At 39.9% G+C, this 23,235-nt stretch overlaps 1 protein-coding gene across 1 annotated transcript in view; it reads right to left on the reverse strand.

The window, feature by feature from the left end:
• Positions 1-4,413: 4,413 nt before the first annotated feature.
• The window catches only part of GLB1 (galactosidase beta 1), a 46,728-nt gene continuing 27,906 nt past the window's right edge, over positions 4,414-23,235 (reverse strand). Inside the window, exons 12-16 of the mRNA XM_086742873.1 lie at positions 18,434-18,523; positions 16,719-16,832; positions 15,434-15,565; positions 10,288-10,527; positions 4,414-5,882 (exon numbers count right to left, since the gene is read on the reverse strand). Coding sequence (XP_086598999.1) covers positions 5,619-5,882; positions 10,288-10,527; positions 15,434-15,565; positions 16,719-16,832; positions 18,434-18,523 — 840 coding nt within the window. The 3' untranslated portion in view covers positions 4,414-5,618. The remainder of the gene's footprint in view (positions 5,883-10,287; positions 10,528-15,433; positions 15,566-16,718; positions 16,833-18,433; positions 18,524-23,235) is intronic.

A 23,235-nucleotide genomic window follows, 5' to 3' on the forward strand; every position in this document is an offset into this window, starting at 1 on the left:
TCCTCCAGCTTGCAAATTAATGATGAGTAGGTGGAAGGGGTGGAGATCAGCTCCGCTTCAGACAACTAAAGACACACTGAAGGAAATTTTTTTAGTTTCTTGATTCCTAAGACTTCCCTAGTACAAGAGGAAGAACCAGTAAAACTCAAGGAAGAACGAAACAGGAAAGAGAATAATTTCTTAGCTATAGCACTAGAGGGATGACCCACATTAGGCATTTCCTCACATCATGTTCAAGTCTGTGCTCTGGTCCACAACTACAACACTACTGAAAATACACAGTTGATATTAGTAGAGAAGCACAAAATTTAAAAAAAAAAAAATAGTGTATACAATTACAAAGACTAAAAAAACTTAACAGAAAAATCCTTTCAAACCATAGATACTGGCTGCGTTTTCCTACTGGATTTGCACTGTATTAAGCAAATCCACTCTACTTAACAAAGGCCCTTTCTGTTGAGTTTCAAACTCAATTCCCAGTTCCACTGGGGAGTCTTCCCCCACCCCCTCCCTATATCTAAGTTTTAAAACACTACACTACAGTCATGCAGCTGTAAGCACGTTACCAAGGTGCAAGACAGTGATCTTATCATGATGCTTGCACAGAGTCTGCTATGAACACATACTGGTGAGTTTCACGAGCAAGGCTGTGCTTCCCGTTACAACACGACAGAGTTAAAAGTGGGACCTTCCTAAGACCCTGATTCTGAAGTCCTATCTACACTTGTCTCCTGAGGGACAGGTGTATGTGCTGAAGTTCAAATCAGGAATTCTTAAATACATTGCTGATTTCTTGGCCACAAAGATCATGTATCCTACTGAAAAGGGATTGCATTACCAAGGGCCAGAAACCACCACTGGTTCTGTGAAACCTCTTGTAGGTAATATACACCTTCAAGACTTTCCCCAAAGCTGGATACTCTGGTTCACTACTCTCATCTTTGGTAATATAACAAGCAACAGAAAATACCTTCTGAAAAGGGATTTAAACATCCACATTTTATTCAGCAAAAGTATGACAAAGATCCCCATGACATCTTTTCCAACATTTTTCCATTCAGCTCTTTGCATCAAGGCCCAAGATCATCTCTTCCTGTCCAGTTTTGCCTTCTCATTGAAAGAGAACCATTAAAGCAGACCTCATTCATCTGTAGCTTCCAGTTCCTTTTATCATGTGATCTTCCAGCCAGGACCTCAAGATTGGCTACCATGCATTTAAGTCCTGGCCTGCAAAGCAGCTTGCTTGCAATTCAGTCATTTCTTTCAGAAAAGCTGCTGCAGCACCTGTACCAGGTAATTCAGGACCTGGTTGCCCTTTCACATCCTTGCTGAGTCTTCTCAATGTTGCTCTGCACCTCTTAAAATTTCTGTAAATCCAGTTCATCAGGGAGGTAAGAAGATAACAGAGAAGGCACAGAACAGTTTCTGAGGACAAATTACATACTTTATGTTGGCTGTGGACAGTGAAACTGGTAACTGGCTCACATACAACATGGAGTAGAAGTTTCCTAAAGGTAAACACTAGCATAGCTTGCCTAGGGATGTCACAGGAAATTTTGAAGAAAAGGTTAAACAAATACACTGGGAATACTTTAGATACAGATGACATTGACTTAGGGTAGAGAGGCACAGGGCTAAATAATTGCTCGCAAACCTTCAATCTTGTATTATCTGTTAAAATGGTGTTCGCAGTCTGGAAAACATGCATACAAGAAGAGATGAAAAAGAAAATGTGGGGACTGCACGTCAATCAGCAGTTCTTTTGGGAAGTTATAACATTTCTAAGCAAAAAAAAAAAAAAAAAAAAAAAAAAAAGGGAAGATGAGTGATTGCAAAGTCATGTAACAAAAACATTCTCAAGTAGTTTCCTGCTAGTACAGAGAAAACAACATGCAGTAAATAACCAAGCTGATGTCAGAGAAAACAATACCCAGTAAATAAGATGTCAGAGGCTCAGGTTTGGGTCTCTCAGTGCTGCAAGCTATTTGCTCAACTATGGATGGATTTCCAGGAAGAGTATCTTAGGAAAACTGACAGAATATTCATTTCACACGTGTGGAGATGTTTCTGTTCCCAGTGATTTCAATATATACGAAAAGAGAATACAAAAGAATTGCAATAGGCTAGTCAGTCATTTGAGTATATCAAAGTGAGCAAGTCCATCCAAAGAGAGTAGAGTCTTTCCCCTTGCAGTTCAAATTTAGTGTTTTGTTAACAGGTCTCCTTTTTGGTCTGGATAATACAGTATCACCTCCTTCAGAGCACACTGTTAAACACAGGATTCTTCTTTAACTGCCATTTCTGAACATCTGACACATTTGTCAGTGCTGTCCAGTCAGGAGGATTATTTCTAAAGTCAGACTCAGCTTAAGTCTAAGCTTACAAATCCCACTCCAAGGCTGGAAAAAATATCTGTGCTAAGCTGAGCTCTTCCAGCTGCACTTTAGAGGCAGATTTCAGATGGCACTCCCCTACAGAATTGCAAAGATCACACCTACCTTCCAGATGGGACCAGTGTAAAATCTCCACTTCTTACAGACTGATTCTGACCAAATACCAGGTTTGCATTGATCTGCTGAAATCAGAGAACACTGTGCCTGTTATTCAGCTGCTGTACCAGCAAAGTACTTGCTATTTCCCAAGGACAGGTGGCAGGGAGGATTTGAGGAGCCATAATTTTAGCACTAGGAACATTTCTTTTTACTATGCCTTCAAGAAAGCAGCTGGCTCCACCAGACAGACCATCCTATTAAGCTTCAGCTTGGATCAGATCACATAGCTACACCACAGATAGTAACCAGGGGTCTGACAATGTTTTCCTACCATGCCCTCAAAATTAAATTGAAACTGGACCCACCAGGGCCTTGAACACTGGGTCAAGGTGAGCCAGCTAACTCTCCACAGTCTCTCTTTTCCTATGCATTTGCCCTCACTCAGAAGGTTTACATTCTGATTTCACTTCCACCCCCAGACATGGCTGACAGAACTACATTTGAGGACAGGCGAAAACAACTGACCCGCTCAAGATTGCAAAGGAGCAAATGCCAAGCTGTCCCATTTTGTATCACATACTCGGTCCCAGGAGGACTGCATGCCAAGGCTGGGAAACCTAAGATAAGTCCCAGCCACGTAGTAGCAGCAGGGGTGTGGACACAGCGACCCAGTGTGTGGGGTGCTACAGCACCTACAGATGAATCCTTAGGTAAAGCAGCAGCAGCTGGCGACAGGTTCTTCTTGGTTGTGCTGGACTCTGAAGGCCCCTTGTCAGATACCTCCCTTCTGCATACTGAAATAAATACTGCAGCACTTGGCAACCTCTAGCAGTGTTTTCATGTAGATAGATCAGGATTAGGAATCGGGGCCCCAACTTTCAGTTCCTTTCTGTAGACAAGAGATCACTTCATTGAAAGCAGTTTTGTTAGCACACCTGCCTATTTACTATCTAGAGCCCTACTTGAAAAACTTTAAGCCCATTTTTTCCATGTTGTTTTTGTTATTCTTAAATCTAAGCAGATGTATGTTTGTAATCCTTGATGCAAAGTCTTTCTGCTTGTAATATTACGCAGAGTTATGGCAAAAAGTGAAGTCATGGATTACACTACGTTTTCACAAGCAGAATGTAAAGCAAAATGAAGTTAGAATGAGAGCCGGGAGTCCCACTGTCCTCACAGCACTAACTGCCACAAAAATAAAAATACTCCTGGGTGTTAAAAGCACTGAACTGTTGTACAAGTAATACCTAAATAGTACTGTCATTCTGCACACCTCAAGCCACAAAACCCACAACTGGTATGAAACTAATTCTGTTCCATTCCTTACTCTCATGGCCTGGCTCCAAGGTAATTAACACTTCATAATAAACTGCTTGCAGAGCATGCTCCAGGGTCTGCATAGGGATGGTGCAAGAAAAAAAAAAAAAAAATTTAGGGTCAGGGAAAGCCACTTTTTTTTCCAAGAATGAAGTGTGTCTGGTACTGAAAACACAGCCCCCAGCCATTAGCCTTTGCATCGGAGGGGAGAATTTAAGAATAGAAGCTCTCTGGCTCAGGTGAACCACACGTGTGGTCTGAAAGCCCATCAAACATATCGGAGATATAGATACTCAAGCGAGTGGTGCTCCTTTTCACTCTCTCCTCTGGTGATAGTATCAGTCCTCATCAGCTGAGAAGAGCTGGGTTTTTGCATTGGCCATCTCAGAAAAGTGTGGCACCTCTGGGGTCCACACAGCCCATTACAGCTACTTTGTTTTGTTTTCCTTTGCACACATCTTCATAACGCAGAAAACAAATGAGACATCAACAAGAATAACTCCTTCTCTGTAGAGACTTCACAACCTCATTTCTCCCTTAATACTGTAACTGCTCAAAACTCTTCCTCCTCCCCTTTTTAATTTTCAAACACACAGAGGAAGGATTTCATATTTAAAGAATCATTTTAATAATATCAGACAAAAGTCAAAGGAAGAAACTACAGATTATGAAAATACTTGATTTCATCATCTTAATCTTTTGTTGTTTAAAGCTCGCCAAGGAGCTTGCATGATTGACATCAAAACAGTAAGAATCAAAAGAAGATTCTGTCTGCTGTAGAAAGTCAGCGCTACTGACAGATTGTGCATCTTTGCAAATATCAGGCACTTACAAAGATCATCAGTTTACTGGAACAAAACAGATATGAATTAACAACTAAAAGAGAATTAGAATTCTTTAACTTAAAGCCTTCCACTTCCAATGTGTTGGCCTTAGAAAAACAGGTACTCTTGGCCATTAGGGAAAAGAAAAAAAAAGGGAAAAGGATTAATTAAAGGAAAAATGGCTCATTTTAAGACTACATTCTGCAGACAGGTTAATCAGAGGCTATGGTGCAACCAGAACAGCCTAAATTTTACATATGTCCTTGTACTTATCAATTTATTTCAAGTCTTCAGAGACAGCAGTAATTGCCAGTAGTAAATTGGCTTTCCAAGAGGGACAGATCCAGACTGCAAGGTCCCTCTCCACCTCACTGTTGTTTGGACCAGCTTGCATTTGAGCGTTCTCTTCCACAGTTCTTCTCACTGCTCCCATGAGAAACCAATTGTAATTTTTTCCAAGGTCACTTGCACAGATGTGAAAAAAATGAGGTCTGCTCAGCACTGGCAGTGAGCCCCTTCAGACTGTTGATACTAACCAGATGATAAAATCAGCTGAAAGTTTTTAGTCTACTGGCAGTTCTGACCTACCAGTCTACATAAGTAAATAGCAAGCTAGCAGGACTGTGCAGCCCTTTTGTAGGCTCCTTTCCAGTTGCAAAACATGGTAAAAAAAGAAAAGCGTCAGAAGGTTCCTGTCATGTAAGCAGCCTATAAGGACTACATTTTTACTAGACTGATGTTAAGGTTATCTTCCAGTTAAGTTCAATTTCACAGCCTAAGGCAAATTCTAAAGCTATAGCTTTTATTTTTTTTTAAGAGAATTACAATATTTAACTCCAGCAAATTAAAAAAAAAGGTCTCTGAAGAATTTTTAAAAGTTGCCTCAGGCAAACAACTTACTGATTAACACTGAGTCTTTAAAAAAGGGAAGTATGGTTTGAGGGGAAGGGAAGCAAAGTGGGGGGAAGATAAGGAAATACTAAAATCATTCTAGATGGTTCAGCCATATGTCTCTAACAGAGCGTTGAAGAGCATCACTTTCATACTGTGCAGTTGCATTGATAATAGGTTTGTCTACAAATTCAATCTCGCATGCCTGGGCGCTGCAAGGAGAATGCTCCAACTCCAACACTGTTATGTTGTTTGGCACCGATGAAACAAGTATATTCCTTGGAACAAAAAGGGTCAACTGAGGACCACGGGCCGGCCAGTAGCGACCAAGATTAAAGCCATTGATCCAAATTTGCCCCTGTTAAGAGAGAAAGAAAAAAATAACGACATTTTAATAATTTGACAGAGATCAAATGATGAAATAGTTTTAAGCATAATGCTCTTCACATAGTAACTGAATTTCCTCCATCCTTCAGTTTGACAGAACACAAGAACAGAAAATCTGTTAAAGACAATGCCAATGAAAGGCAAAAGAATCTAAATTCCCTGATGAATTAAAGCCATCCTTAATATTTGAAAAGAAAGTGGTCAAATACTGCAGTAATTCCAAATATGACAATACTTAGGAAAATAGAATCGCAGGTTCCTGGCACTGCATTTTGCACCAAGTTTCAGACCAAAGCAAAACTGAAAATTGTATTTGCTTGAAGCTGATTGTTAAAAGGAGGAAGAATTCATAGAAGAAAAGAGTAGATCCTAATTCTGTTGTGTCTATATAAGTGTAAGACTACATTATCTTGGTAGTCCCTTCCTGATGCATGTTTTAATGAAAAAGACACAGCTTGTCTAGACATGTGAAATTCAGATGCCTGTTATACTTGTAATAGCTTAGACAACAAAAGAACTTGTGAAATCACAGTGCAAGAGAGTACTGTATTTTGTTGTTGCTACCTAAAACCATTAAAATCTTTGGGGGTCTACTAGCATTAATTTAATTTCAATGAAATTGTGGTTAACTTGGCATACAAACGCTTTAAATTACTTTTTATAGTGGAGGTGGCCAGAACCACTAGTTCAAAATACTGTTCTAATATTATGAATACCTTAAGTTCAAAAGATAAAACAAAATTGAGCAAGATGAAAAAGAAAGAAGTCAAAATAGTAATTTATACATCACAGAATAGACACATTGAAGTGACACAAATGCAGATTTTTTTCAAAAATCTATAAATCGGTCAGTTGCAGAATGCTCAGCAAAACTGTTAACGGACTGATTTGAGCTGAATCTTGTTTCATTAAACAGATGATTTGGACAAATATTTTGCTTTTACTCCTCCAAAGTGCCTTTTCACCCTATGTCAGCCAAGAGTTCAGTGGACAAGAAAAGGGATCGGAACAGATAACTGCATCTGTTTTCCCTCTTGTTTTGGCATTTGGTAATCAGAGCACAAAAGAAAAACAAACTTAACTCATGGCATTGAGGTACACTAATAAAAATAGTAAAACAGTCTGAATCAGTGGAAAGTAAGGACTTTCACTGCACTCTTAGTGATTTCTAAAATTGTCTGGTATAGCTGAAATCAGAATAATACTTCTAAAAGGATTTACAGAAGCACAATTATAATACAGTAAGTATTGCTGTTCAAGCCGTTTTGGAAGTATTTTTCTTGTGTTTTCTTTTTCAAGTATTTATGAAACCATATTTTATGAAACTTGCAAAAGAAATTTTATAAGGACTTGGTACATTTGCAAATGCAGGTGAGTTATTTCAGTTCTGTATCTACTTCCGCGGTGTAAGATCCTATCTTGCACAGTTGTGCCAAGGTGTTAATAAACTTTGAACGCAAACTTTTTTTTTTTTTTTAAATCAAGTTTATCTTGCTTTGTGGCTTGTTTTTGCTGTATGAAAAGGCAAGAGAAGAGTGATTTATTCAAGCTAGCTACTGTTTTTTGTAGTAGTTTTAGAAGAAAACATGGCATTAATGCAACCTACCCACACAGAAGATAAATTAGTGAGTGTACCCACCAGACAGTATCCTACCTACTACAGAGAGTGACTGTAACCCTAGGGGAAGGAGGAGTTTACTTGTAGGAATCAACTGAATAGACTTCTAATACAGGAGGTATGAACAGAAAGGTCCTCTGTTTCTGATCTTAACCAGTCACTGACTGTAACTAATTTTTCCAGTAAAGCTATGAACTTAATTTTTCAATTCTGAACTGTCCTAATTAACACTGCGGTTTCTAAAGACTGCACACTTAGGAATTCGTATGCCCTAAACCAGCAAATCACAACACTACCAATAAATATGCCCTAGACAAAATAAAGAAGAGGGGATCTCTATTTTCAGTAACAAGATTTCCTTTAGCGGGGTCAGCAACTGCAACCCATGATTCCACAGAAATCAAGAACAGTCCTGTCTCCAAATTCTCTTTTCTGCTGAAGAAAAAAAGAAGTCTGATAAATCTAACCATACATTCAGGGGCATGTATGCTTAAGGGCATCATGCTTCCTCCAGCAAAGATGGAGGAAGTTTTATTAACAGTGAAGGGTTCAAAAACCACTGAAGGCAAGGGAGCTACACACATCCTGACTGTTAATGCTGCACCCTTCTTCCAGGGTGCCATATTCCTTGTCTCAACGTGGGAAGGTAGGATCTTCGTTAGAACTCAATGTTTTCTTGGTAAGTGTAGTTTCCATGTTTTTCCAACTACTCAAACAGATACGTTTTAATCCTTATTATAAGTACCTCTCCACACCTTGGCATCAGCAATTTATACAGTGCCACTTAAGGAATTAAGGCCCAGATCCAGCGGGACCTGAGGAGAATTCAAACCCTTACAGCTCTCTGCCTTAAACGCATTTGCTCATCGGTAAAGTTATTTGGAAGTCTCAGCTTGCACACTCAGTAACATCTCATTCTTATTATTCTTGGGTATCTTATTTAAAACTTTGGTCCAATCCATATAAAGCTTGAAGGATCAATTCACTAGCCATCTGTGATCTCTTTACCTTGACTACTTCAGAGGGTATACAAACTATGTAAAACAGAGGTTTCTATACATCAGAGGAAAAGATTTCCACCAATACGTAAGAATTCTTGGACTCATTTGCCATTTCAAATATGAGTTTGCCAATGGGCAAGGTATGGTCATCTTGCTTCCTGAAGAAGATTTATGATTCATGAAGTCACAGAATTTACTGCAAAAGTCTCAGATTCCAGTTCCTGTGCAAGGAGCTATTTTTTTTTATTTTATTCAGTGATTGTGTAAGATATGCACATATATAGGAAGAGGGACTAAGTCAGACTTCCTCATCCAAGCTCAGTGCCAGCCACACTAAGTGCCTGCAATGAATCAGTCTTCTGCATACTGGGAAGTCCTTTAACCACTATAATACTGTAGACAGATCACCAGCAACTCCTTCTCCTACTCTATTTTAACAGCAGTAAATTAACTGTTTCAGAAAGGAGTAGTTTTGCTGCCTAACACTATCTCAGGCACTTCCCTGAAGCCTGCTCTTAAATGCTTAGGCCTTCAAGAGGAGTGGCACTTCAGCGCACACATTCTGCTCTCTATGCCTCCCACCAGCTAGTTGAGCTGGTCCTTACCGATCCTGCACGCTGGCTGTTTCAAAGATGGCACTGTGAAAACACACTTTGCTGCTCTAGCTACACTTCAGCCCTGTGAGAAGTTCCCATTAACAGAGATCTGCCCACAAGCTTCTCACAGCAGTGCTCTCTGAGTAGTTCAGTCCAGTTACAGGTAACTTCCAGAAGACAAGCAGTAACATCTTCTATGCTTTGGATGCACATCTATGGGCACAACACCACCAGTTCTGTCCAGGTCTATGCTTTGTAATAGGATCTATAGTTCTTCACATAGCACTGCAAATGTGTTCTCAGTTACTTTTAATCAATTAATATAAGCAGGAAAGTGTCCTGCAGCTTCTCGCTTTCTCGAGAATAAAACATGGTTTTATCTCAAGGCATGTATTCACTCCTTCCCTCCAAAAAGCTGTTTCTGCTCCACATCTTAAAACAAAAAACCCACAACTAAACACAGCATTTCTAAATAGCTTGACAGTTCATCTTTCTTACTGTTGAAAAACTAGGTTTTTTTCTTGTGATGCTCCACTTTCTAGACCAATATAATATATCTTTTGAATATATGTTTCCTTTCTCTTAATGGTTTATCTCCAGATTTAGAATCATAGAATAGTTTGGGTTAGAAGAGACCTTTAAAGGTCATCTAATCCAACCCCCTTGCAAGGACCAGGGACATCTTCGACTAGATCAGGTTGCTCAGAGCCTCATCCATCCTGGCCTTGAATGTTTCCAGGGATTGGGCATCTACCACCTCTCTGGGCAACCTGTTCCAGTGTTCCACCACCCTCATTGTAAAAAATTTCTTCATCGTATCAAGTCTGAATCTTCTTCCTTCTATTTAAAAACCAAATCGTCCTATCCCTTGTCCTATCACAACAGGCCTTGCTGAAGAGTTTCTCCCCATCTTTCCTATAAGCCTTTAGGTACTGGAAGGCTGCTATAAGGTCTCCCCAGAGCCTTCTCTTCTCCAGGCTAAACAGTCTCAACTCTCTCATTTAAAGCAAGAAATCAATTTCCTATTTAATTACATATATTTGAGACACCTCATCATTACAAACAACTTCTGCCCAACCAAGAGAGGTGGACTTTGATTGTCCATAGAAGTTTCAGTAGCTTTCTGAGTAGACTTCAAGTTATTACACAAAAAAGTTGTACCTTTGTCCAGCCAGGAAACTTGACATAGGTGTCTTGAGGCAAGTCTGGAATCCCTCCAGGAATCAAAAGTCTACCAGTGTAAAAAGTAGGTGCTTCATAACTCAGTGGATTGCCAACAGATCTCCTTGGTCGATCAAGGTGGCCATTAATGTTGTGGTTCACTGCTTCATCCATTTCTAATGGATAGATTTCCCATTCAACAAGTATATCTTGATCAAGAGTTAAATTTGAAACTAGACCCTAGAAGGAGGGGAAAAAAAAACCAACAAAAAACCCGCCAAAATATAACATAATTAGTTTCATGTAATTGAAGTTATTTGGCTGCAACTATAAAGTCAGGAATAAAAACTGAATCAAAGTACTTGCAACAGCTGCCAATCTGTGTATGAAAAAAACCTAAGCATCTAATCTTCACCAAATAATAAGCTTTGCTTAAGAATAAAGGGTTTCATTTGTTCTCTGTGAAAGATCTGTTCCTCTTCAAAGTTTTGAACCTTCACTGATGCCCAAGTTTTTTTTTCTTCAAACTTTTCCCGTAACTGTGAAAATTTCTGTTTTGCTTTAATGCAAAAACGATTCCAAAACCTGAGGCTTAGTTAAGAGAGGAAAAAATATTAAATATCGCAAGTCTGAGATACCATCAAGAGAGTCTGTAACACTGAGTCACTAAACCAAGACATTAACCCGCACAATAGCAGAGAAAGCAGTATTTACTTCCCACAGACCTTCTGCAGCTAACATACAGTATCACAAAATCAAGGCATGTGCTTTGTGACCCTGATTCAGTGAAATACTTTAAGTTTACAGTCAGCTTCAAGCCCACAGAGTTCTGTTTCATTTCTATGGAACCATGTGTGCAGCACACTAGGGTATTTGCACAATGAACGCAAAAGCCAAGTAAGGTCATGATTTAAGAAGAATCAAAGGAACACTAAGTTACCCCTGCACACATTCTAATGTGCTATAACAACAGTTTTTAAAGTGGTCTTTCAGTGTAATGCAGGGAGCTGATTTTAAACCAATGCTGCTACGTCCTTAGAATCACTTTAATAGACCCTGCATAGAAGCTGTTTTTCAGTGCAACTTAAGTTCTGTTGCAAATACCACACTTCAAACAGGAACAAGCAAAACCACATTTTCTATGGCCTTGGAGGGCTGATACTGTCATGTGTCTGTTCTGATGTCTAATAAGCATTGCACTGACTCCACAAGCTCCATCATCAGTACGAGCACAAATTGGTTTTCTCTTCCTTTTCCTGTTCTGTAAAGTGGGCATCTAGGTACTTATTTTTCTTATACCAAAATAAAATATCTCCATAGAGTTAAGTGGCAATACTTCTCTATACAACCCAGACTTTACTCTGTCTAGCAATCAATTGAAGCAATGCAACATAACTTTGGCTCAAACTTTCTAACCCGCCGCCCTCTAAGCCCATCTGTAGGCACTACAAACAGTGTGATTTTTCAAATGAGATGAAGTGCCTACTAAGCATTCTTACTTTGGTTTGCATAAGAATGCATATTCAGCAGTCCAGATATGGATAAAAATTTTCCAAGTAAAGCAAAGATATAGGCGGCATTAAGCATGTGAAAAAAACAGAAACCACACTTTCTTCCTTTGTGTCCTTCAACAACAAGACTTAGATCAGCAGGATGTTTTAAAACTAAAATCCTTTTAAGATTCCTTCCTGAAAGCTAAATGCCCAGTTCCTTTTCAAGCTCAAAGAAAAGTGATAAAAAATAGCCAAACAAAACCCAGAAAAGCTACCCTATTTGCTTAAAAATGTGAGGCTTCACAAGGTAGGAACCTCTTCCCCTAAAGTTATTTTTGAAAGTATAAAATATCCCAAACTCAAGGTATAATTATTCCCAGTTTTCAAAATCAACATGAGAATAGTGTGAGAGAGCAATTCTGTGGGAAGAAGCAATGCACATATTCCAGACCTATCAGAGAAAGGCTGTCTCTTCTACACGGAAGGATCCTGCTTTTAGAGGACTATTCTCACAATGCTCATGTCTACTAAACTTGCTTTCACTCTTAAATCTTTAAAAGGTAGAAACCCTGGTATAAGTGTGAATTTCAGCTCAACCACAGCAACACTGAGCTAACTAACAATCCATCCTCTGACCTCTGAGCTAACCCAACCTCTAAACCTCTATTCTGTTACCTTACTTTATCGCTAAGCACATAGGTTTCCTTATCACTTGGCCTATTATTTAATAAATAAATAAATACAACATTGCTGCTGCCTCAACAGGAAGGCACAACTCTGGGGAACTAGCTTCCCTCTCTTGCCACTCAGATAAAGGCAAGGTACCTTGAACAGATGGTATGAACAGAGTTGGCACTACAGCTACCCACTGAACTTATATGCCACAAGCACAGAAAAGCCTCAGTCGCTCATGCTTTTAATTCAGAGGCTTTAGTAAATCCTAAAATTTTCCACATACATTTAGGTTTTTCTGATTAGGATTTTAAAAACAGCATGCTTTCCAAAACACAGGGCATGGGAAACTGCTTTTTGATATGCTGAAAGCCTGTAGGCTACCAGCTTAGCAAATGTTGAGTTACACTGTTTTGCCTTGACTATCTTAGCATAACTGGAGACACACCTAGAAATTCTCACAACACACTTAAGAATAAAATAACTGTTCAATTAGACTCCCTTAAACTAAGTCTCATCTTCAGTTCTTCTATGCTGCTTAATCGTAACCAATATATCCTTCTTCAACAATGCAAAAGGGCCCATCCTACCCATGTCAGCAAAACACAAGTGTCAGAACGGGAGTTTCCGCCTACTGTTGATCTTGCAAATCTCTTCCTAGTCTATGTTTTATGACTGAACTAGATTCTCTAACAGGCCCACACTCGACCAGAGTTTGTGGTCTCATCAACTAGGCTAGTCAAGATGCATCCACACTTGAGTTTACTTTTTTCCCTTACTTAAAACCTTAAAAATCTTACTTCCTCACAGTATACATCCCTCTGCTTGATAACTGTTCAGGCACATGTCTTTCCTGTGATGTTTGCCTTTCTCTTGCTCTCGCACCCAAACTAACCAAGAAACACTTTGGACAAGTCTTAATTCTGCTCTGAGACACCCACCACAGAACCTAGATTGAGAGGAAACAGGAGCTTCTAATTTACCTGGCATCACTCTAGCACTGAAAGTCATCACAATCCTCAGAGAGCTATTAATCTGGACAGTCATTAAACATTTGACAAGCTTTCTGAAAGAAAACTGCCAAATCAGTTTAGGCCAAGTCAAATCTGGCAGTTAAGGGGCTGCAAATTTCTTCTTCATTGAGTATAGCACTGAACACAGCACAAACACAACGCAAGACTGGCTAGCAAATATCACACAGCACTGGGGATCCTATTAAGTCTAAAACCAGAAAAGTTTCCTTTTTGCCCCTACCCTTCCTAGGGTTACACTAGTGGAAGCCCCACTGCACTGGGTTTATAAGGCAAGATTTGGTAGCAGGGGGCTGGAGGGGTGGCTTGTGAGAAGATGCCAGAAGCTGGTCCCATGTTGCACAAAGCCAGTTCCAGTCAGCTCTAAAACGGACTCACTGCTGGCCAAAGCTAAGCCCATCAGCAACACTGGTAGTGCCTCTATGATAACATATTTAAGAAAGGGTTAAAATAAAAAAAAAAAAAAAATAAAAAAAAACCAAAAACCCAAACCACTGTGTAGCACCTGTGAGAGACGAGTGAGAAAAAAACCGGAGAGAAAGAGCCCTGCAGACTCAGAGAAGGAGGGGGATGAATCATGTTGCTCCTGGCCAAGATTCCCTTGCAGCCTGTGGTGATGACCATGGTGAAGCAGGCTGTCTCCTTGCAGCCCACGGAGGCCCACAGAGGAGCAGAGATCCACCTGCAGCCCGTGGAGAACCCCACGCCGGGGCAGGTGGATGCCCAAAGGAGGCTGTGACCGTGTGGGAAGCCCATGCTGGAGCAGGCTCCTGGCAGGGCTTGTGACCCCATAGATGACACATGCTGAAGCAGTCTGTTCCTGAGGAACTGCATCCTGTGGAACGGACCCTTGCCACAGCAGTTCTTGAAGAACTGCTGCCCACAGAAAGGACACACGTTGGAGAAGTTCGTGGAGAATGGTCTCCTGTGGGTGGGACCACGTGCTGCAGCAAGGAAAGAATGTGAGGAGGAAGCAGTGGCTGAAACCACATCCACCATTCCCCAGTGCTACTTGTGGGGAGGAGGTAGAAGAGTTAGGAGTGAAATTGAGCCTGGGACTAAGTGAGGGGTAGAGGGAAGGTGTTTATTAAGATTTGTTCTTATTTCTCATCATCCTACTCTGTTTAACTGGCAATAAATTTATTTCCCCAAGTCAAGTCCATTTTGCCCGTGACAGTAATTGCTGAATTATCTCCCTGTTCTTGTCTTGACCCACAAACCCTTCGTCACATTTTCTTCCCCTGTCCTGTTGATGAAGGAGGAGTGATAGAGTGGCTTGGTGGGCACCTGGTGGCCAGCCAAGGTCAACACACCAGAGCCACTCATGCAGGGAGGTGACAGTCCCAAAGAGTACCACGTAACCAGAGGCATTTGGAAGCTTTCTGATAATTAACTCTAACACCTGATCAGTCCAAATCTGAACCGGCAATTTTGCACGATAAAGTGCTCGTGAGACAGCCTTTCCGAGCCACACTGAAAATATTGCAAGGGTATGCTGCTGACAAATGAAATGGGACATGGAGAGAAATACAAAAGTGTATATATACACATATACATACACACACACAAATACAACCCCAGGATCCACAAGACCCAAGTACAACCAAGACCTAGACTGATTTCCAACTCATTTTTGGAGTTTCTCCAAACAGCTTTGCACATTTTAACGTTAGCTACAGGCTCAACTCAACCTGAAAGTCTTGTGGGTGACTCTTTGGCTGACAACAAAACTGAACTAACAAAAACAAACTTAAAAGATGTCTGTCAGTTTTTAATTCCAAATTGATTTCAGTGACTGGAAAAACTAAAATAAAAACTAGTAAGTAGTTATATTTTGAGGTAAAGTTATAGCTGTGTAATCCTGATCTTTCTGCTCTAACCCACTACTTTCTTTTTAATGAAAAAGAGCAAAAGCCACTACAGTGCAGTAACTCAATTGATTTTACTTACCTTAAAGTCATTATTGTATCTACCAAAGTTGACTCGGCCCATATTCTCTACCAAGATGTCCAGATTTGCTCCAGCCTTCCCAGTTATATTTATCATAAGTGATTTGTCCCTTTCAAGGACACCTTGAGGAACCTATATGAATTAAACCAAGAGGAAGAAAACAATAACCATTGAAAATCAACAAACCTCTGTCATTCATCTCCTCGATTTGTATAAAGAAAAGAAAGAGAACAAAGAAAATAAACAAAAAAAAAGTAAAAAAAAAAATATTCCTTTCCTCCTCTTCCATCTGGGCACACACATACACAAAGAGCTGCTATGTCAATATTCACATGTCAGTACATCAACTGTATGTGCTACTAGGTAGCATTTGTCTAACTGACACCGTCTCTTTCCTTAGCTGTTAGTTAAGTTAGTTTCAACTAACTCAATCAACTGTTAGAATCTTAGTGGGGTTTGATGGATCTGATTCACAAAAAGCAAGTTCTCAAATTTAGTCTAGTGACTTAAAAGATTTTGGGAATATCAGTGATTAAAAAGGGCTTCATCTTCCAGTTAAGCTTATATCAATATTTAGTTTTATTTATCCTCATTCCCACAACATAAGGAAAGAAGAGCTTAGCATGGACACAAACGTGATGAGAGACAGCATAAGTCAAAGATTAATTAAAAAACCAGCTATCAAAGTTTGTGAACAAAACCCTGCTTAAGGGAAGAAAGGTAAAGTTCACATCCTTTACAAGATTTTTTTTTTTTTTTTTAATTTGTGGTCAGAAGCCAGTTTCATAAGGCAAGACATAGGCTCAGACTTCCACTTCCCCCCCCTCAAAGGGTGGGGGAGGGGGAATAAAAAATAAAAAAAAAAACCCAAACAAACAAACAAAAACAAAAAAAACCCTTACAGAAACACTGTAGAAAGTCACCAAGCATATACATCATTAATGTATTTCATGAATCTGCAAGTACACCCTTCTTCTAGGGTTGGGTTTGTTTTTTTTTTTCATTTAAGTCACAGAATCTATATCAATACTCAAATACCTCAAAAATGGAAACAATTACATGTTCCTTAGAATAACAGATAGTCATATTTTCTGAAATACGAATATGAACATTTAGTAGGAATCAATTGCATACTTTCTTACTTCTTTCCTCTGATTAAAGAAGATTATTTAATAAAGTGATTTTGGTAAGCTGGAGGAAGGAGGAAAAAAAAAAGGCAGACTGTATCCATGACTTTTGTGAAGGCCACTCATGGTAGAAATGAATACCAGCAAACAATGTTTACCCCATCGACAGAGACATAGGCACGATCATGGACTCCGTTCAAAGGTGAAGACAGTTGTGTTGGCTCTGTACAGTTTTTTGGAAGCGTAGTTCTGTACAGTACAAACCCAAAATACTAAGAAAAGAAAGGAAAAAGAAAACAAAAAAGATTAATGACACAAGTCATTCCATACTTTCAATTAACGTAATGAATAAGAAATGTCCCACATTCCTGCCTACACGCTCGGACTGAAATGTTAACTTTCATTCACTTCAGATAGCATCTATTACAGATACCAGCTTCAGATTAGAGTTCACTTTGACCTTTAAGTTAAGAGGTGTAAATTCCTCAGAGTTTCCATTTTTAAGTGTTTCATCAGCACATTTATGTAACTTTAAAAGATAAGGGTCTTAGCTATGAAGGTATTTCCTCAATAAAAACAAAGCAGTTAATGACTGATAGTATTATTTCTTCATTAAAATCAATGGAAAGGTAGCTGGAAAATCCCTTCGTAACTGAGTTTACGTAACAAACTTGCAAGGAGTGCACTTGTCACCTAGTGCCCATAAATTGACATATTCACGAAGTCAATATTATCGATTTTTAAAACTACCTGATTTACACCAGGAACATTTCAGAATATTTTTCATTGAGTTCCCCATCAGGAAAGAAAAAGAAAAAAAAGAGAAAAGATAGAGTAATTAGATTTTTGTTCTGATCACAAAGTGAAACAAATTAAAAACAAGTAAAAAAATGCACTCAGTAGTCACAAAACCATTTATCTTCTAGACCTGAATTAGAACATAACCCTGGCAGGAAGAAGTAAGACTTAACCATTTCTATTCTGCTACAATTATTATATTTGCAGTATATTTGCCACCAGGTACCCAGAAAAGGGTAGAGGGGAGCGAGGGAGAGAAAGAAAAAAAAAATTAAAAATATCCTAGGCCGCTCCACTGGATGCCTTCTTCTCTCAGGAGTTTTCCTAAGCAGACTACTAAGAGTGGGAAAGCCAGAGGACAAGAGAGAAAAGTCCACTAGAAATTACATACAGCCACAACATACTACCTGCAGCTTTAGTGGTTTGGAAAGGAAAAATCTGAGCTTTGAACCCCTGCTTGATTAATGCCATACCCCAAGCATCTGCTGAAGTGCTCTCCCCTCTTCCCCCTCCTCCAGCTACCACCACTATCACATTCTCTCCAAGCAGTTTATTTTAGCTGCAGGCAATTAGCATCCATACATGTAGTAAAAAGACTAAAAATAAGTAGAGGCCTATAGAAGTGTCAAATGGATTGCATTCTCCAATCTCCAGGACCTCTGACTTGTTTGTGAAAGCAGTGCCTTAGCCACTGTGCTCACTCCGATAGCAGGCGGGGAGAGGCAAAGAAAAAACAGGATAAGGAAAATTAATAGCGGAGAAAAAGATAGATTTAAAAAAAAGTCTCTTAAGAATCTCAAAATCAATACTTCAGAGAGGAGAAAGATAAAGATGAAAGCCTGGACAGCATATATACCTACATTCACAGAAAGAGAAAAACCTCAGGTACAAAACAGGAACACTGTAAAATACAGAACAGCCTCCAGTGCAAAACTCCTGGACATCTTTTTAACACTATTACTTCTGTGCTGAGATAAAGCGTAGGACAATGGACATAACAAGAGTCATACCTCAGAAGGTTGTTCAAATAAACTTTAGAAAATTACTGCAAGGTGCCTACTGAAGGAATCCTCACCTGCTTTAGCTGAACAAAGGTTAATGGGTAAGTGGTTTTCACTGGTCCCGCAGGTGACAGCCTGTCAAGAACGTCCACCACAGTGCCCACCTGCAGCATAGCAAAGCAGAGATATGAAGGTCAGTAAGTTTCAATCCAAATGTAACAGTGTGCATATCCAGCCACCTAGCTGCATCTGTCCAGAAAGCAAAGAAATCTTAAGCCCTTACATCATCCTTACAAATCCATTAATAATACAGCACAGTAAAGAGAACTGATGAACCCTGAAAGAAACATGCTACATGTGGAGCAATGTTTTAAAAATTCAGATGTTCTAAATTTCCTATGTATTCATAAAAATAAAAGTGACCCTTTATTATTTATTGAGAACTAACCCAGGAGTTTCTCACAAAAGTTCTATACACAAACACAACTGCTCTAGACAAATAATACAAGATAACTATATTACCTACATTTTGCTCAATTATACTTACAGTCATGCTAGGGAAAATGCCATTGATTTCCAGTGAGATACTCTGGAATAAGTCTGAGCTAAGCAGGGATACAATTAATACCTTGCTGAATAAGGACTTATATGTGTAGAATTAAAGCGTCTTTTGTTACCATGTGCAATTTCCTTTTGCGATCACAGAGCTTTCTACTCATCTGCAATTCTCTCTAAATCTACTATCAATTCTATGTTAGTCAACATGCACACAATACGCCTAGTGTCTTACAAGCTCAAAAAACAAATTGCATTCTTATTTTTCATGCAAGATGTTGGTCTGTTTCACTAGAAGTATTGTCACTGTTCTTAATTAATTAATAGTAATTAACACATGAGACATTAAAAATATTTCTCAAATGCAGATTTACTTTCAAATGCTTGAGAAAAAGAAACAGTTAAAATCAGGCATTTAAAATAATGCAAAACTGTATACTATAAGAGCATTTACAGCAATACAAACTTCTGAGGCTACTTCAGTAACAGATGTATTGAATTTCTGCAGAGCATACATGAAACTCAGCAGTGCTGAAATATTACATAATATATTAAAATATACATCACTGTGCAACATCCGATATGTGAGAGAAGTGAGCATGAATCATGTATGTACATGCAATTATTTTGTCATTACAGTACTGGGTTTGGCTGGGATAGTTAAATTTCTTCCTAGTACCTTTATGGGGCTACGTTTTGGATCCGTGCTGGAAACGGTGTTGATAACACGGGGATGTTTTAGTTACTGCTGAGCCATGCTTACATAGCATCACGGTCTTTTCTGCTTCTCACCCTGCCCCACCAGCAAATAGGCTGGGGATGCACAAGAAGTTGGGAGGTGACACAGCTAGGACAGCTGACCCCAACTGACTAAAGAGATATCCCGTGCCATACGATGTCGTATTCAGCAATACAAGTTGGGGGAAAAAGAAGGAAGGAGGGGGGACATGTTCGGAGTTATGGCATTTGTCTTGCCAATTAACCATAATGCATGATGGAGCCCTACTTGCCTGGGGACGGCTGAACCCCTGCCTGCTCACAGGCAGCAGTGAATGAACTCCTTGTTTTGCTTTACTCATATGTGCAGTTTTTGCTTTACCTATTAAAGTGTCTTTACCTTAACCCACTTCAATCTTTCCGATTCTCTCCTCCGTCCCTCTGGGGGAGAGTGAGCAAGCGGCTGCGTGGGGCTTAGCTGCCTACTGGCCTTAAACCACAACAAGCAGATAGACAAAGATCTGAATGAACTTTTGAAATGAGCTTCTCTCAAATCTTTATCTAGGAACAAGAAAGCAAAAGGAGGCCATAAGCATACAAAGGGTAATGCCATCACTACTTGGAGGTTGGGTCACCCTCCATAGTCCATAGGTAAGCATGTTCACCTTCTTAAGAAGACTGTCAGTCAAACAATGGCTTGGAAAATTTTGATGAAAGTAGTTTGCTCTTATGTTTTCAGTTTAAGCACTGCATCTAAAATAACAATCAGCTTTCGCAGAGTAAAATTCCCAAAGGCTCTGGACTGTGTACGTGCTCCGTTCCTTATCTTGTGCTCCTCCAAGGGAGCCAGTAATGTTAAAGCAATATGTGGGACTTGGCAGGCCACGGCAGAGATTGACCTGCTGGGTCTTGTACAACAGGCGTGAAGCAACAGATGAGTATCTTTGCACTAAACACTGACGGAGTTGAACAGAACTAAATAACAACTCTATGAACGTTAATAGTCTTGGCCCCAGGTGGACAATGAAATGAGAAATGAACGTAAGCAGTATTACGATGCACATGGTCACCTGAATTACCTACTAACTGGCAGCGAGTGCTGCTTTGTGCCTTGCTGAACTGAGTATTAGCAGGTTGTACATGTGCCTGTTTGACTTTTTTTTTTTTTAAATTTCCTGCTACCAAGGAGGCTTCTGAACACAGTTCAACCACATATGATTCACTTATGGACTGGGCTGGCAGAAGATTTCTTTGAAGCTTCAATGGATTATTTTTGTTCAGCTTTTCACTCTTAAGTGGTATGTACAAAAAAAAACAAAGCAAGATCTGCTCTTGCTGCAAGTTCCTGTTGTCTCCTACTTAGTGGGCAATTAGTACCATAACAGAAACTTAACAGTAAATTTTAAAATTACAAATACTGTCAACAATTTTTAAAAACTCAACCTGTAAAACAACAGGTGACTACTAATAAAAATAGCTATACTTTTTTATCCTCCAGAGCAAGATCTTCAAAACCAACCTGTATTTTTTTCCAAGCATGGAAAAAAAAAAAAAAAGCAAAATCACTCCAACAGGAATGATATCAACTATTGGCAGCATCCTGTTTGCTTAACACCCTTCTACCCCCAACTCACATCAGTGTTGCCTGCTACGTGCTATTGCTTGAGGGCTCCACATCCTAAGAACTGAGTAAAACTCCAGAACCTATGAGTCTGCAGGTTGCAGTGCTGGGGCAGGCATTTCCTTGTGACCAAGCACTCCTCAGGGTGTGGTGACCAGAAACTACCACCTGCTCACAGGCCTGCACAGCCATGCAGACACATTGCAGGCACCAATACTCGTTCACTTCCCTCTGGAAAGGATGCTCCCCACATTCCGGGTCTTAAACTCCTAAAACCTGTGATCTTGCTCACATTTCTTGAGCCCATCTGTTGCTGTTCTGCCTTTGCCTGCACTCATTCCTCATCTTCAACAATCCTCTTTTCCATCTATGCAGTAAGATTCTTTTCCTCATTGCCTGCTCTTCTGCCTTCTGCTCTTCTGTAGCAATGTCAGTGTCCCCAGCATCTTTTTCACCATCCAGGAGAATTCTTTAAAATAATTCAACAGCTCAAAATGAACAACTGCCTGATCAGAGAACAGCAGGGGAGGTTTTATTTATTTTTTTTATTATTATTTTTTAATTTCTTTTCCATAACCGGCTAGCCTGGGTTCCCCACTTATTTTCATCTGGGGCAACCTATTTGCAAGCCTCCAGAAGAACAGCAAATACAACAGGCAGCACTGCTAAAGGCAAAGATCTCTTTTCCTCAAGTTTAGGTCCTGAGTAGCTGATCAGGTACTTAAGGACTGAATTGTCACAGAATATCTGGGGGGGGGAGGGTGGAATAGAGAACAGCCAGCTCTGGTTACATGTACCTCTGTAAAGTACACCATATGACTCCTGAAAATAATCTGGATTCTCCTTTCACTACTCCTTTCTGCAAAAGCGTCAAGAGAGTTGGTTCACTGCAGTAGATTCAATGCTGTGCATAGCAGACTGACTGCTGGACCTCAACTGCACAGTGAAGCTTCACATAGTACCTGTTTTAGCACTGTCACCGCAAACGGTACAGCTGGGAAGTTTACCATTATCAAAGCCAAGTCTCATCATTTAGAATATTTTCTCTCTGATATTCACCCAAATACATTCAGGCTTCTTCATACAACAAGGTGCACTGGACCTGGTCCCAGCAGGGGCTAGAATGCACGATGGAGCTGAGAGGACAGCTTTGGCTGTGATCTCTCTGTGATTTGAGACTCATCCTGTGTTGCAGCATAACTGAGCAGAGGAGTAAACTGCTGCTGCAGTTCAGTAGTGGGTTCTCAGAGCAAAAAGTAGCCTTCTTCCCAGAAAACAATTCTAGAGGTTTTCAGTGCAGATAACAGTATACATACAGGCAATGAACCTCTCACTTGGCAGTTTAGATGTGCTACCTGGATTCCTAAAACTGACAAGTGGAGAGTAAAACATCTTCTCTCAAAAAAAGCAGGAAGTGTAGAAGGTGAAAAGGTGCAGCGCTTCCAGTATGATGGCCAGGTCAAAGCCACACTATTCAAGCAAGTTTAGTCACCTGACTCCTCCTTCATAAGACAGGTGTCTGGGCCAGGCACCCTGCAGTATTCATTTCTTGAAGGCATGAAAGTTCATCGTTCCAGTGAAATTGGACAGCCCTACCTGAGAGCCATGAACAACAGGAGAGTGTGAGAGACGGGAGAGTCAAAATCTGATTGCTAGGCTCCCAAATGCTGACAACCTATGGTAGCAGTAGGAGTGGTGGATGTACTGATAATGGTATATAGTCACTACCAAATATAAGCCAGTTCAGTGAAAACTCATACGGCAACCCCTGCCCTAAAAGGTCTGAAAATACTCAAAGGTTGTTGAAAATGATATAGATCTGTTTCAACCTCACTGGTGAATCACTTTTATATAAAAAAAAATACTTCTGCCCACCACTTGAGTGGGATGACTTGAAAACAACTGCAAAGTCTTATCGCTACCAAATTTTGCAACACTTCAGCTGCAGTGCATAATAGACCAGGTACATCACTGACTGGAAAG

Source organism: Chlamydotis macqueenii, chromosome 2, assembly GCF_036417535.1.
Source record: "Chlamydotis macqueenii isolate bChlMac1 chromosome 2, bChlMac1.mat, whole genome shotgun sequence".
Taxonomy (NCBI): domain Eukaryota; kingdom Metazoa; phylum Chordata; class Aves; order Otidiformes; family Otididae; genus Chlamydotis; species Chlamydotis macqueenii.